At 45.1% G+C, this 15,944-nt stretch overlaps 1 protein-coding gene across 7 annotated transcripts; it reads left to right on the top strand.

The window, feature by feature from the left end:
• The first annotated feature begins 65 nt into the window (after nucleotides 1-65).
• On the top strand, nucleotides 66-15,605 carry LOC148182618 (uncharacterized). Of its 7 annotated transcripts, XM_088066051.1 has the most exons (11): nucleotides 66-189; nucleotides 1,423-1,493; nucleotides 11,538-11,691; nucleotides 11,890-12,026; nucleotides 12,250-12,318; nucleotides 12,396-12,851; nucleotides 13,356-13,418; nucleotides 13,490-13,531; nucleotides 13,626-13,793; nucleotides 13,877-13,956; nucleotides 14,034-15,605. In XM_088066051.1, the coding sequence occupies exons 1-4, from the start codon at nucleotides 100-102 to the stop codon at nucleotides 11,986-11,988; spliced, it is 414 nt and encodes a 137-aa protein (XP_087922177.1). In that variant the 5' UTR covers nucleotides 66-99; the 3' UTR covers nucleotides 11,989-12,026; nucleotides 12,250-12,318; nucleotides 12,396-12,851; nucleotides 13,356-13,418; nucleotides 13,490-13,531; nucleotides 13,626-13,793; nucleotides 13,877-13,956; nucleotides 14,034-15,605. The 7 variants fall into 7 exon arrangements, 6 of the variants coding, with proteins under 6 accessions (XP_087922177.1, XP_087922178.1, XP_087922175.1 ...); XM_088066052.1 differs by having other exon boundaries at nucleotides 12,719-12,851; nucleotides 13,356-13,531; XM_088066049.1 differs by having other exon boundaries at nucleotides 13,356-13,531.
• Nucleotides 15,606-15,944: the final 339 nt, after the last annotated feature.

Here is a 15,944-nt window from a genome sequence, read left to right as displayed (position 1 = left end):
TCGGGAAGGCAATGGTGGAACAAGCAGGGAGAAGGGGCGGAGCCACGGGATCATTCGCAGCTGCCCAGGGACTTTTAGGGCCCGAGAGGGCCGGGCGCGATGGGCTGCGGGCGAGAGACGGCACGAAGCGAGAGGCAGCGCCAGTGTGGGGGAAGGAAGAAGTGGGAGATGCGGGTCGGGAAGGAACAGGTGAGAGACAGAGCGAGGGGAGGAGGGGCTAGTAACAGATCCTTCCCGGGTTGCTTGGACTATGACGATGTGAAAAAGTATGCACAGATTGTCTTTTTCGTAGGGAACACGGAGGCAAAGAGAACGGTCTTTGAGGGCATAGAGACAGAAATGCACATACACCCTTAGACAAACCGCCAAGTTTCTGCGCTTTCATGGACAGAAACTTATAACCAGCGTGTTCACATTTAAACGTTTCCCATAGTAGGCTGTAATTCGATGGGCATTAGTACTGAGCTGCCAAGTCATCCAGCAGATCCAGTCTGTGTGCCTGGGGGATGAGACACATATTTCTGTCAAACTATCCAGAGCCACGATGCAGAGCACCTTCAGACAAATTCTTTACTGCAGCACAAGACAAAAAAGCCTCACAGAAAAAGGGAATCTGAGAACTATTTTAAGCAAATTTGTATCATCAGGTAGCCTATATATGTCAGCACTTTATGTCAGGTAGCTACAACTTCTTGGGTACCATTTAACAATCGTCAGTTGTAGTTCTCTTGAAGCAGCAAGTAGCTAAGCCTGTAAATCTAAAATGTGTAGGGAAAGTTGGAGTTCTTCCCCAGTCAGTATGTGTAAAACCCTAAAGCAACGCTAAGAATTCAATTACCATTAGCTCACAGGCAATTTCTTAACATATGTAACCTTATCTAAAAATAATACATACGTGTGCCTGGTTATTAAAGTTGACAGCTCATAGCTATTAGCTAATAGTACTAACAGTGTAATTCTTTGGAAAATACTCTTCCTGGTTAGTAAATATTTCAATTTTTCCAATATTTTTAATTACTAAAGAAAAAAATTTTTTGCAGAATAATTATCTAGTAGAAGTTTCAGTTTTCTGACAAAATGTGTTTTGAAAGGAAATTTCAGTTTCTGACAAAAGTTGTTTTGAAAGAAAATTTCCAACCTATTCTCAGCTAGGTCTAGTAGATCCAAGCAAATCAAGTTGTTTTGCTGTTTACAGACTCAGCAACCACAGAGTAATCACAAGTTTTTTTAAAACTGCCTCCCATTCATGCATTTATAACAATTTACAGTACAGGTTAGGATTAAGATAGGTTAACCAACAGTTAACTTACTTCCTAATCTCACCAAAAAAATTAAGTTCAACTTTCTGTCTGTATTTCTGTCCTGTCAAACACTACACCAACCTTTCTGTTTCTTTTGAAATCTCCTTTTGATTTCTTGCAGAAGGATAGAGCTTGGGAATATGTCACTCTCCAAAAGACTCCCAAAACAGTTATTGGATGTAAACAGCACAGGTAACGCCCAAACCAGTGATTCAAAGATGGAAAATGATGCTCAGATTCTCAGAGCTTAAACTGAGAGATTTAGAATATTTTGATGCCCAAATCACACTAGGCTCTCTGTCTCAATATCTGATGATTTTTCTTCTCCAGTAAAACTGTATTGGGAAATAAGATTTCTTTTGAAGTACAGGTAATTGAGGACCTCTTTTCAGGTCTGAGTCGTAACACAAAGACCAAGCTCAATGGGTGTATTTCTGTTCATGGTGTTTCAATAGTTCCCTAAGCACTTGTGGTTACCACTTTTTAGAATCAATCTGGAGTGCTAGAAAAAAAAGAAAAACTGTCCTAGAACAGCAGAAATATGTAATTTCATTAAAACAAGCTCTGTTTGCTTCTGTACACTTCTCCATACAAAGACACATGCACATTTAACATAGGTAGGTGCACCCATGTGCATTCAGACCCAAAGCATGAGCTGGGAAGTCCTCACCTGATAATAAGGTCCTTCTAGACTTGTGTTAAAACATTCTCATTTCAGACCTTGAGCAAACACAGTCTACTGAAATGTACTAATCTAAAAGCAAAGCAATCCAGTGGAACTTATGCAACAAGGATTTAAAGAGGTGTCTTAGACACAGAAAGATTTTTGGATAGTTTAAATATCAGAAGGCCATTCTGAAATGGGATCAGTTGAGTGCATGGGTACAATCACTGATCAGATGAAGTTTCACAGCCTGACTGCATGTGAAACCACAATTTTTTAGCAACTAAGGAAGGATAAACCTCAATATAAAACATGAGTTATGTTCTTAGTGACTTATCTCAGTCATTAGTTCTAATTTTGCAAAGCTTATTGAAAACAGCTGAAGATAACAATCACTCCAAGCAGGCTGACAGCTAAGAAGCCTCGGTTGTTTCTTATAACTGACAGGCAACTTTTCTGTGCTGTTCCTGTTTGTACCAGGAATGATTGTAACATTGAACTCACAATGGCAGAAGGTAACAGAGTGTACACACAAGGCATGTGTCTGCAGATGTATGTGCAATTGCACACACCCATAGGCAGCAATAGGAGCAGCCATTCCCTGATTTGTGCAAGGGATTCAGTTCCTTTGGCCCTATTCACTCACCACAAGAAGGACTAACAGTCTCCATTAACATCTCACCTAAGGATGCCAAGCCCTGTAAAGGGCAACATTTAAGAGACAACAGTTGCTGCCATGGCTGCAAACTTTGTTTTCTCAATACTGATCTCGGGTGTCTGAGACCTGGTCACCCTCTCCTTAGCAATCATTAGCCGATCATGTGTCTGACAGCATTCCACGGGCAGTTCCAATTCTTTCCAGATCAGAGTTCTAGCTTTTCATGGCGTAAAGCAACCTGATACTCTGGGCTAGCTCCAGCTTACACAAGGCTGCCAGCCAAGGGGAAGGCCTCAGCAATAGGACGTTTTTTTGTCAGCACCTGTTTCAAAGTGCTCTATTACAGAAGAAGTGGAAAAAAAATCTACAGTCACTTCACCCAAACCAGTTCCTTATTCATGTCTCCTCCTTAGCACCTGCTTTATCAAGCACAGCATCTTACAGCACGGCTTATTATTTTCTACAGCACTCAGTTTACCCCATCTGGTAAGAGATGACACTACTTGAAATTCTGAGACCAGGGCAGAGGGGGGCAAAACAGAAGCAACCTCAAGACATACAGGGATCTGATCCACTGTGAGAGTGATTCAGGCTGAGTGTCTCAAAAGCAAATCTTTTATTAGGAGGATGAAAACCTGCCACTGTATTAATTCACCTTTGGGTTTTGCATTTGAAAGGTGTAGGATTGCTTAATACTATGGGAAGGCAACAGCACCCTGGCATTGTCCAGCTGGGGTACTGCTGCATGCTTTCATGGCTGGAGTGCTTTCCCTGTGGAGTTGCCAAAGGACATACAAAACACCAGCTAAAATGTTCCTCAGTCAACTAATTACAACCTTCATTCTAAGAAACATCTTCACTGAGCATCTGGAGCTTTTCAGGAATGTCAAATGACCAGTAGCAGCCTGTTTTTTGCTCATTCCTCTGGTGTAATCTTCTGCTAGGTACTCCACTATCTCACTTTGCAAAATGTTATGGAATTCATCAGGGCTATTGGACCATTTATCAGGCCAGGGCTTGGTAATGGCTTTCCAGTCTGATAATGCTGGTTGATGAGTTCCTCAAGGACCCTTCCTAAATCCTCCAAAACATTCCAGTGTACCACATAAAATTCCCACAGTTCGGATAGCAGCCTGACCGGTACGACTGTTTGTCTCTTTTCTGACTGGGATTCACTTTTTCCTGAATGCTCTGTTTTTCCAACTTGTTATTCTTCCTGGCTTTCTTCAATCTGTCCCTCTCTTTCTTGCTCTACAGCAAACTGATTCCATTGTGTCTCCTTTTAGGGGCAAGATCCCAAGTGTTAAAACACACTTGCAGTCTGTCACAAACCTATACAAAATTGATACTGCACCAAACAGAGAGCTTCCTTCCTTCAACAGAAGAGTTTTAGCTCTTGGCTGCTGCTGTGGCATTTTAGCCTGTGTGACACACAGGTAGCATAGTTAATGTTCATTATATTGCTGGCTGTACTTAGCAATTGGCAATAGAGTCAGGCATTTGCCAAGGGTAGTCATCACAGTATGGTTTCTAAAGGGCTGGGAACGACTTCTACTGCAGATATAACCCAGACCTTGCATTAAGTTTAATGAAGGAATGATCTGAAGCTTCCAGTTGAGGTAAATACACACATGCTATGCTGGTAATTTAAAAGTTAACAGGGCAAATTCCAGTCTCAGCTATAATATTATCATGAATGCAAAATTACCCTTTCAATTCCCGCACTTACTTGATATTTACTGTTATCTCTCTAAAATCAGAAGGCAGACCTCAGTCTCGATTTTGAAGATTGCCCATACCAAGTACTGGATTTTTTCCTCCCTTACATGCCAGAAAATGAGCAACAAAGGAAGGTGATCTATATCTAGGCTTACAAGAACGTTCACAAAAAGAGGCAGAGGAAAACATTTGTGTTTTGCTTCATCAAAAATATTTTATTCCAACTATTATTCATTATCAGAAAAATGAACATGGAGATGTGGAGAGCAGCAGCATGCTCAACAATGACCTTGCTTCAACTCTTAGTATAGAACCAAACTCTATTATTTGATAAAAATCAAATCAAATCAATTTCCTAGATGCTTCTTACTGTGAGCAGAAGGTATCAGTAAGTTCCTTAAGAAAGCTAAGACTTTCTTCTCTTTATAGACAGGACAGAAACAGGCATTTTCTGAGGTGATCTGTCTATAGCACCAGTGGCTAAACTGCTGAAAGAGAACTCAGCTTTGTATAGTGCCCATCTGGCTTTCTAGCACCAGGCCTAAGCTTTGCCTCTCTGCTGCTTCAGTGAATGTCCCAACAGCCATGCAAGGAGGAAGCCAGGGCAGGGCGCTTAGCCAACTGCATCTCTCAGCATCCTAAGCTATGTCGGCTAGCAAATTAATATTTAGGACTTTCCTGATAGAAGTTAACTAAAACAAGTTCCTCATACTTCACCCTAAAATCAGAGAAAATATGGGGGGACCTTTCATAAGCTTCTGGTTTAAAATATCCCTGTGAACAGCATCAAACACTTCCAGAATCCCCCGTCCCCATTCCTCATGATGGGTTTAAAAAGGTGATGTTTTCTCCCATAATTTGCACAATTGTGGCATTTCCTTTACTGAATTACCTTTACTGCGTGAGCCTGAGTTATAGGTGGGGGTGGCTTGCATCCAGCAGGAATCCTGCTCCATTCATAATTTTCGGAGGCAGAAGCCCACTCCTGGCCATGGGCCTCCAGGCACGAACAGTTGCCCTTTTCCATGGGAAAGAAAACTCACCTCCCCAAGGTTCCTGATGTCAGTTTGTCAGAGATATTTGGCATTTCAAGGACAGCCAGAGTTTTAGGTGGGGGAAGCCTGGCACCCCAGTGTTTCCGGGGCAGGCAAAGGGCTGGGCAGGGGATGGAACCACCAGCAGGGTCTTTCTTCCCCTCTCTGCAAGGAGCAGCACCTCCAGGCATGACTAGCTCTTTTCCAAGGAACAACCAGTGCCTACCTGCAGAGGGAGCTGCTATTCCAGAGGGTCCAATGGGGTCTTCTCCAGTATTCCTCCAGGAACTATGTTTGGAGCATGCAACAGGGGCTGGGAAGCAGCTGGGCATGGAGCATCACTTTAAGAAAATGCCAAGGGAAAACCCTCAATCCAATGGGAAGCACCTGAGCAGGCAGGGCAGCATGCACAGTCCCAGGGGAGAGCTTTCAACTTTGTTCTTTTATCTTGTCAGTCCCTTTACAGGGGGTCTTTACAGCGTTCCTTGAAAAGGGATGATATGCGGATAGAAAAAGAACTCTATAACTCACGGAGTAGTTATCAGAGTAGGTATGAATTTATTCAGCGCTGAGGTGCATGGGGATATGTCCTCTGAAAAGCATGCACCCTTTTGAGATTTGGCTTTCTCTTTTTATCCTTTACAAACTAGGGTTGCAAAATACACCTAAGATATTAATTTCCTAACCCCGCCTGTCCTCACTTCATATTAAAATTAGCTCCACACCCCTTTGCAGCTGCGCATTGGTTTTTCTGGTCAGTTCAGTGGCTGTCTTGGGGGTCTTTGGGATGAGGTCAGCAATTTTCTGCTTAGCTGAACTCTTCACTTTGTCTTTTTGTGCACGCCTCTTTCAGTCCTTTGACCACCTTTTGGACTTTGATACCGTTTGTTCCGGATTACGGGTCCAAGGAATCCCCTTATCCTGTGGTGTCTTTGCATCCTGTTTGTGTATTCTAGCTCTTTATCTTATCTTGCAGTCTCACTTTTTCCCTGCTCTTGTGGAGCAGGGTATGGTTTTTGTCAACCCCCTTCTTTTAGTCAAGTATTTCTTTATGTTTAATTCCTAATTCTTAATTTCTCTGTTTCAGGGAGGGCTTATTAGGAGAAAAGGGGGCTAAATTGAGGGGAATATCTTCCTTTTCCAAAATTGTGTGTGTTCAAATTGTGATGAAATCCATTTTTCCTGCAATTTTATTGGTCTCAGTGCAAGGAAGACCTACCTTTTCTATGCTGTTAGGGGCACTAAATGACAGGGAATCTGCTTTTCCAATTTAAATGGAAGGGGAAAACCTTTACCATACGTTTTAATGGGTTTGAGTTGAGTAACTCCCCCCTTTTCATTGTCCTAAGGCTTAAATTGAGAGCAAAGCCCAGTTGTCCCTCATTTTTGAGGATTTGAATTGAGGGGAAAATCTCCCTTTTTCAATCACTGGGATTTAAAATGAGGAAAACCCCTCTTTTCCCAGTATTTTAAGGGATTAAATTATAGGGAGGAAGCCATTTATTTAACATTGTATCAATTTAAGTGGAGGCAGCTGCCCCATTTCCTCATTTTAAGGGATTCACTTAAAGGAAGCTCTGCCTTTTTCAGCATTTTAAGGGTTTAAAACTGCATTTCAGGGTACTTCTATTTGTGACCCAGGACCAAATATCTCAGATGAAAGTGAGCCTGACACATATATAACAGCAACACCTCCCAGGAGTCTATTATTATTTTTCTTATTTTTATTTATCAAATAGATATTATATTATATTTATAATATAGATAAGAGGTCCCACTACACCATTCACATCATTACTATTCTTCTCCACTCAGTCACATGTGCAGTACTACTTAGTAGTCATTAAGGAACAATTGTGTAAGGTAACAACAAATCACTCAACTTACCTAGCTAGCTATGCTACCAAAACAAAGTTTTATTTCTTACCAGTTTTCTGCCCTTTTGCTCAAAGCAATTGTAGCAAAAAAGTATTACCCTTTCCCTGAAGAAGTTTGCATTGAGAGCTTAGTTATAGTTTTCTTCTAAATCAAGTCCTTTACCCACCTTGAAATTAAGTCAGAGGAGCCAAGCAGCTGTAGCTCACCTGAGGGCTCTTATACCTTGTGGGATTTGTCTCCTCCCTTTTCCCAGGCACGGTGGGATTGAGAGGCAGGCCCAATCAGGGGTATATTAACCTCAGCCTTTGCTAAGGGGCTTCATTGCCTCTTCAGGATTAGCTGGGGTAAGAGCTCTTCTCTCATTTTAGTGAAGAGGCTCTTTTGGCTTATCCTAGGTTAATTTTAGTATATGCTTTTGGGCATCTGAAACAACAAAGACTTTGAAGAGGCTATGAAGAAAATAGCATTGAACCCAGTGAGTACTTAAGTTCATGATTTTGGGTTGTGTGTTCAGGGGAGGGGGTAAGGTGCTTTTGTAACTTCTGGTTTTGTTTGTTTGGGTTTTTTGTTTGTTTGTTTGTTTTTTTGTGGGAGTGCAACTTCCTGAAATTCTAGGTTGTCTTGAGTGTGACGCTTAAGATCTTCCAGCAGGTTCATCATGTCACAAAAGGGATCTGCCCTGTGTCAAAGGTAATGTTTGAGATTGAGGTTTCAGAGGAGTAAATTGAGAGCTGTGAGCAGGGTACCCAATTAGGAGTTACTGTGGGGGGTCTTTGAAGGCAGCACAGTGGTAAATGGTGTCCATTTAAGGGTCCCCTAAGGCTTTTTGCAGCCACAGCAGATGCATTTACTTGTCTCACAGCACACAAGTGCATCCACAGCACTCACAGAAATGCTGTGTAACTTTGCCTCTCTCTAACCCAATTGTGAATCCTAATAGCAGCCATAACCTTAGACTGAGGATGAAGCTGGAGACTTGAGGACTCAGGCACACTTAGGAGATGGCAGGTAGCCAACTTGTTGGGATTTAGCCCATGTGCTACTAAACTCATCTATTGATTTTGGTTTTCTTTCTTGTAGCTGACTAAGAGGCTAACTGGCGATCACGGTGCCTTCCAAGGCAGACTCATTTCAGGTCCAACATGGGTTCATGTTGCTGATTATCCAAAAGATAAGTCAGGGTCCACGGCCTAGAGATCGGATGATAGTAGGATACCAGGTTGGAAATTCCTGGGACAGGTTTAAAAATTGGCAGAGGGGAATGGGATGTCCTTTAAGGGGCCACTTAGGACACCTAAAGGGAACAGCTCTGCTTTTGATTGCTGGTGAAGGGTGTGCAGAGCAGTTCTAGTCTGTCCTGTCCAGTTTGTGTGGTGTTGCCTGGTGTGCTGCTGTAGTCTGCAACTCCAGGATCTTGCCCAGAGAAGCAGCAGGATTCTGGGGACCAGCATGAAACACCAACCGAGATGGGCTCCTGTTCATGAAACCATTTATTCAGCATGGGAACAAACTCAGGTCCAGAACAGAGAGCTCTGAACAGAGGCACAGCAGGGGTTTTTGAGGGACAGAACCTCCAAGGGTTTACACCTTTGAGGGTGGAGTTCAGGGTCAGGGACCAGTAGAAGCACACCAAGGGAGAACCCCCAGGGACTCAAACCAAATCAGAACACCTGGGCCACCCTTCACAAGGGGTTTGGGATGGGACAATGTTAACTCTTTGTCTCCCCTGAGGCACACTGCCACATCTTGTGGGTGTGGAGGAGCCCACTGAGCCGGAGATCCTGGCTCTCCCCTGGAGACAAGATACTTCTCTGTAAGAGAGACACAATGTATCGCTCCCAGGGCTCTTTGAGTTAGATATGTTATCTTGTGCCCCATTGATGTTCCCCCCTGCTGTCCCACCCCGATACATGTATCTCGGGCTCCCCCCGCCCCTCTCCTCTCCTATAAATATCCCGGGTTTTTCCCTGTTCGGCAGATTAGCTGTTGCTGGCACCCTTTGCCAAAGCTCTGCCTGAATAAAGGTTTGTGCTTAGCGGAACGCTGGACCAGCTTTCTCGTCCCTGCTTCCCGTGTCGCCTGCCCGCCGCCGCTGAGCTGAAATCACTCGACTGCCCGAAGCTGCTCACATGCGCTTTGGCCCAGCCCTTTTCAGGGCTGCCTCTCTAGAGAAGTCGCGGTGCTCCAGGCTTTCCGTTGCCACAGCAACATCTGCTCCTTTTTTATTTTTTATTTTTTTTCAAATTTTAATTAGGAGCTTAAAATGTTTCCAAACATACACCTTAAAATCTCACCTCCTCCACAGAGCACCCACTTTGCTTTGTGGGACACCAAAAACTCAATAACAAAACACATTAAGCAAACAGAAAAAACAAAATTGAAAACAAACACTTAAATCTCGGACCACACCAGGCAAATTAAATGGTGATGGTACTTAATACAAACATAATGTTTTTTTTTTTAGTTCAGTCTCTTCCATTTTAGGATTCTCTTTTAGGAAGGGTGCAGCTCTTAGATCTCCTCTCACGAGGGGCAGAGTCCTTATCCACTGTAATGAAATATTGTGGTATATAACTGCCTCGTCTCTGAGTCTCTTCTCAGAAGCATTGAGTTGGACATCTGTTGGGGGTTAGGTGTTCTTTTTTTTAGATCTGGCTTGCCTGTGGAATTTTTACCCATTAGTTGCGGGGAAAACCTAACTGTGGGTACTTGGTGGGTGCTTGAGAAAACTCAAGGAGTTCGGCTGGGCCCAGGGGGGGAAGGGGGCAGGAAAAGGGGAGGGTGGGGACAGTTTGGCGGCTTCTTCAGCTTCGGAGAAGGACACTTTGGGTGCAAAGCTGTTGCTGTGGAGAGAAGGGAATTCGCCATCACCCAGACGGAGCTGCTGCTTCTTCTCCTTCTTCCCTCTTTGTTGGTGGCTTCGCACCCCCCTGTCCTGCCGGGACGTGTGGCAGTGCCAGGCACCGCCGCGGAGCTGCTGATCCACCTCAGCCACCAGCCCGGGATCTCAGCTCATCCCTGCTGATCCAGCTGAGTGTTCCTCAGAGCCCTGCAGGAGCACCGGGACTGCCCGCCCGAGTGGGTTTGTGAAGCAAAGCCTCTCCTCCATCCCTTCCCGACTCGGCCGAGAAAGCTGTCACGGGGTCCCTGGTTCTGTTTTCTTGCTAACGCTGTAGTTATTGTTGTTTGTTTGCCTTGTTATAAATATTAGTAAAGAACTGTTATTCTTATTCCCAGATCTCTGCCTGAGAGCCCCTTGATTTCAGGATTATCGTAATTCGGAGGGAGGGGTCTACATTTTCATTCTGAGGGAGGCTCCTGCCCTCCCTAGCAGACACCTGTCTTCCAAAACCAAGACAACATCTTCTGAGGCCTCATTCCTGGCTCTATCACCATCTGTCCTTTCCAGCCTTGCATTGTAACATCCCAGGGCTTGTAAGATTGTATAGCTATCAGGAGCATTCTAAATGTAGATCTTGATCATTGTGACCAACAGTTTTTTTAACAGGTCATGGTTGAAGTCTTTTCTTCAGCTCCTTAGAACCTACTCCATCCACTGTAGCCATTTTATCGGCCATCTCTTTTTGCATCATCTTGGTCCTTGCCATTATTCTTCTTGCGTGGATCTCTTTTTATCATCGTTGTCATAATGTTTGTAGCATAATATGTTGTTTGTGTTTAGCCTGGAACTGCTCTGCCCTGTGTAATAGATTGGGGGGTAGGTGGAGTAGAAAGAAGACTTTACAGATAATGTTTTGTTTTGCTTAGCCACCCAACCCACACCTCAGATGGAGCATCTGTGACCAGTCTGTGCAGAGTCAGGCAGAGTCAGCGGGAGCAGTACAGAGGTGTCTTGCAGTATTTTAGTCATTTGTCTTAATGCATGCTGTTGTGAGATTCTAGGCAGTTTGCTTTGAGAAATGAGAACTTTGGAAAGGTTAAGCTTTCCCTGCATCTGAGTGACTTTAACAAATCTTTTTTCAGAGGGATGGGAACCCAGTAAACCCAATATGAACACAGGAGGCCAGTGGACTAAGGCAATGAGATGGGTTGGCACCCCAAGTCTGAGCTACGGGCTGACTTTCTTCTCTACATTTCCCTTGTCATTCAGCTTTTCATTTCATTTTCATGATGAAAAGCAATCGGCACAGCTGGGGGGACCGTGATGGGATGAGTACCAGTACTTGAGATGAGTACATATTCTAGGACAAAACCAAATGCTACCAGAGTTGTAGCAGTGATGGAACTATCAGCAGCCTTTGGGGTTTTTTTATGTTTTACAGATGGCCTGCAGCATTTAAAGTCCAATATGACCAAGACTCTTGCAGAAGGAGGTTGCATTCAAGTGGTTTTGGATGGAAACTGTCTCAGCAACACTTTCGGACCCTGAGTCGCTACACACCTTTCCATTTTGTTTTGCCCCTTCTCCCTGGTCAGGTCAGACCTTGTTTGGCTTTTTAGGGGAGTCATAAATGGTGGCTATGTTACAGCACTTTTTTGTCCTTATATTTAGGAAGTAAAACTGGATATCTGCAGGCAAGGCGAGCAGTGACAGGTGGAGGTAGTGTGTTATTATTGCTTGGGTGCCACATTGTGGGGCAAATGTAAGCATCTGTTCTCGTTTGTGTGTTTTAGGCAGCCCAGCAATATTATGCTGAGGCCCCCTCACCAACCTGCCAACAGACCCGGTTCACTTCTCTTGTGAGCTCCAGGAAGAATTATAGGAGTCTGTGATGAAGCCTTGACCTTCTCCATGTGAAGGTGCCATCCAGGTAGCCTTTAGGAATGGCTGAGGGGTTGCGGTGGGTCGGGGATATCGGGAGGAGCAGTGAGGGCATGCTCAAGTTTCAGCGATGCTACATCACTTCCTGTCTGTTTAACCTACGTGTACTTGGTGATGATGGCATCTACCTCCAAGCATATGTCTCTGCAGAATCTCTGCTGAGATTTGCAGAAACTGTGCTGCATTAGCTGGCTTGGTAATTCTTGATGCAGCTGGAACACATCACCTTCCAAGTGCAGATGAAGTGTGCAGCCTCAGGAGCTGGGTGTTCTTAGGAGACGGTGAGTATGAACATTGTCAGGTTTTGGTCGATGTGCTGCTAAGCTCATGCATTTATGTTTGGTTTTCTTTATTATAGCTGAGTCTGAGACAATAGCCCTGTGAGGCAGCTTTCTTTGGCACCTGATTGGCCCTTTGCAGGGCTTCACATCCTCAGACATTTGAAAGATAAGTTGAGGGCTACAACCACAGAGGGAATCAAAGCAGGGTGGTGGGTTGGGACTCACAATGGTTATGGTTTTTTAGTCAGCTTTGGAGATGGGAAGGTTCAAGAAGTGGCCCCTTAGGCCACATCAAGGGAAAGCCTTGCTTTAGCTCACAATGCTGAGGTGTGCAAGGCAGAGCAGTCCCAGGGTGTGTTGTATCACTTGCCTATTGTGCCTTCTGTGTCTTCTGCCTTAGCCCTTCTAGAGGCTTACTGGAAACCCTGGTGTCATTCTCAGCATCTCCCCGTTCCTTGGCCCATCACCGACACCATCAAACCTTTGATTCGGGAGCTCAGACATGCATCAGAATCACATCTCTCTTTAGAAGCGTGAGTTGGGTGTCTTTTTAGGTCTTGTTCTGAGCTCTGTACCCCAATGTTTCATTACAGTGGATAAGCACTTCAACCAATTTGAAGACAGGTAGAGGATTCTGACCACAGGATTCTCAGGCATCCATCTCTGCTTTTCTTGGAAGAAGTTTTTCTGTTAGTATTTTTCCTTCAGGATTGTCTGAGAATAGCCAGTGATCTTGTTCTGCATTGTCTTGGTCCTTGTGGTCATTCTTCTGGCTGAGAGTTTTCTCTCCCTGTTGTGTCCCCTTGTCTCTTGTCTTGTGTGTCACGAGTGTCTGGGTGTATTTGGCCTGGAGCTGCTTTGCCCTGCTGCCTAGGCTGGGTGTAGGTATAAAAGGTCAAATCCCGGGCACCTGTAATTTGAAATTTGTAGAGTAGGGTGTAGTTGGGGTCTGGATGGTATTCCTAGATTGACACAAGATGTCTAGAGCTATGAAGTTATCCTGCAGCACTTTGACTTTTTTCCTAACTTTCTTTCAGATGTGGATGGATTAAACCTGTGGCAGAGTGCCCCATCCCAAATAAGGGGAGTCCCCTGAGAAGGTCAGTCACAGTTTGTCTTTGCAGGGGAACTGGTCACTGTGTTAAGCTCTGTTCTTTGTCTTTATTTTTAGGAAGTAAAGCCAGCTATCAGCAGTCAAGGCAAAGTGGGCGAGGTGAGCAGTGACTGGTGGATAGAGGCAGTTGTTATTGCTGGGGTCTTGGTTTCGGGTGCAACTCCAAGCATCCCTTCTTCTTTGTGTGCTTTAGGTGGTCCAGTCACATTTTGCTGGGACCCCCTCGCCAACCAGCCAGCAGACCTGGTTCGTTGCTTCTGTGAGCCCTGCAGAAGTGTTACGGGACTGTGTGATGAAGCCTTGGCCTTTTCTGTGTGATAGTGCCATCCGGGCAGCCTTTAGGAATGGCTGAGAGATTGCCGTGAGTTGGGGATGTCAGGAGGAGGAGCAAGGGTCCACTCAAGTTTCAGCAGTGCTACATCACCTTGTCTCCTCCTAACACAGGCATGTCCCGTGATGATGGCATCTGGCTCCCGGCGTGGCCGGAGCATGTGGCCCCAAGATATGGCCGTTCCCAGGAGACCGTGAGTAGCAGAATTGTCAGGTTTTGGCTGATGTGCTGCAAAGATCCAGCGCTGATGTTCTGTTTTCTCTCTTGTAGCCAACCAAAAGACAGAGTCCTGGTGATGGCACAAACTCACCAGAATGTGAGGCACCCTTCCTTGGCGTCCCATGTGGATTCTCACCCTTGGGCATCTGAGAATCAAGTCAAGGGCTGCGACCCACAGAGGGGATGAAAGTGGGGTGCTGCATCAGGACTCGTGGCCCAGGGATTTTTGAGTTAGCTTTGGAGATGGACTGGTCCAAGCTGTGGCCCCTTAGGCCACATCAAGGGAAAGCCTAACTTTGGCCCACAATGCTGAGGTACAGGGCAGAGCAGTCCCAGGGTGTGTCATGTCACCTGTCTATCTTGTCTTCTGTGTCTTTTGTGCCTTTCGTGTTGTCTGTGTCTTGCCTTATCCCTTCCAGGGGCTTACAGGGAACCTTGGTGTCACTCTTGGCATCTCTGATCTCTGCGTTCCTTAGCCTAGCGCCGACATAGTCAAATCTTTGGCTCAGGAGCTCAGAGAGGCCTTGGAATCGCATCTCTCTTTAGAAGCATCTGATTTGGATGTCTTTTAAGGTCTTGTTCTGAGCTATATCGACAGCTATATGCTGCAGTGTTTCATTACAGTGGATAAGGACTTGTAGGAATGCAAGGATAGGTAGGTGGGGGATTGTGACTGTAAGATTCTCAGGCATCCATCTTGGTGGTTCTTAGACTAAGTCATTCTGTTAGCATCTTCTTCCTTCAGGGTTCTGTGAGTCTCGTCAGCTTGCCATCATTCTCACCTGGGTCATCTCTTTCTGCATTTTCTCGGTCCTTATGGTCATTCTTCTGGCTGAGAGTTTTCTCTCCCTGTTGTGTCCTCCTGTCTATTGTCTTGGGTATCTGGGTGTATTTGGCCTGGAGCTGCTTTGCCCTGCTGCCTAGGCTGGGTGTAGGTGTAAAAGGACAAATCCTGGGTACCTGTAATTTGAAATTTGGAATGTAGGATGTAGTTGGGATCTGGATGGTATTCCTAGATTGACACAAGATATCTGGAGCTATGAAGTTATCCTGCAGCACTTTGACTTTTGTCTTAGCTTTCTTTCAGATTCAGACGGATTAAATTTGTGTCAGAGCTCCCCATCCCAAATGATGGTGTACCCCCGAGAATGCCAGTCACAGTTTTTGACTGCTGCTGATTCCTGGTGTTGTTTTGGGGTTTCTTCCCAGGTTTTTTTTCTTTTGGTGTTGGGTTTTTTGTTGCCTTACTCATGTTCTTTTCTTATTGTCTGTGGTGCTCCCCACGGCACTGTGTCCCACTAGATTCTTATGTCCTGTTCTCTGTCCCTGTTCTTTTATAATTTGTCTCTTTTGTGCTGCCCATCCCAGTCTGTTTGTTTTCCTTTTCCCCTTGTTTTTGGTGTTTTTCTTTTCAGGTTTTTTTGCCTTACTCATGTTCCTTCTTTTATTCTTGGTTGCCATATTGTGCTCCCAGTTGCACTGGTTCCCACTGGATCCTTATGTCTCGTTCTCTGTCCTTGTTCTGTTTTAATCCCCCTCTGTTGTGCTGCCCCTTTTTTTTTTTTTTTTTTTTTGCTTAATCTTTCAGCCTGTTCTTTCTTTTCTTCCTGTGTCCTCTCTGCTGTCACTCCCTCTTTCTGCCTCTGGCCTGTGACTGGGGGTTCTGTGGAGGAATTTCTGGGACCTGCCCTTCTTGTTGCAGCAGAGCTCCTTTTTAGGGCAGGTCTAGACCTGGAAAGGGTTCAAATAAAGCAAGGTGCTGCTGTCCAGGGCAGTTTGAGTTGTTCTGTGCCTTCTTTGGGGGTGAGGAGCAAAGGCTGAGGGGGACGGGGAGGAGACTGGGGGGCTCCTGTGTCCCTTGGGGCACACCAAGGTCCCTGGGAGAGGGAGGCACACGCTGCGCTGGAGGAGCAAGGTGAGCGGGGAATGGGGAGGGGTTGTGCTGGGTGCCCTTCCCCAGAG

This window comes from Pseudopodoces humilis, chromosome 23, assembly GCF_049639895.1.
Source record: "Pseudopodoces humilis isolate 2021_Gansu_Grassland_sample_001 chromosome 23, ASM4963989v1, whole genome shotgun sequence".
In the NCBI taxonomy this organism is placed as follows: Eukaryota; Metazoa; Chordata; class Aves; order Passeriformes; family Paridae; genus Pseudopodoces; species Pseudopodoces humilis.
The sequence above is the reverse complement of the archived record's forward strand: the minus strand, read 5'-3'. Positions and strand labels throughout refer to the sequence as shown.

What these genes read in the sequence shown, in the direction of transcription:
- LOC148182618 (XM_088066053.1), top strand. Translation starts at nt 100, where the DNA reads ATGGGCTGCGGGCGAGAGACGGCACGAAGCGAGAGGCAGCGCCAGTGT. An exon ending in ATTGGATGTAAACAGCACAG is followed by an intron (nt 1,494 to 11,537) that starts GTAACGCCCAAA and finishes TATGTTTTACAG; the next exon opens with ATGGCCTGCAGCATTTAAAG. An exon ending in TGCCCCTTCTCCCTGGTCAG is followed by an intron (nt 11,692 to 11,889) that starts GTCAGACCTTGT and finishes TGTGTGTTTTAG; the next exon opens with GCAGCCCAGCAATATTATGC.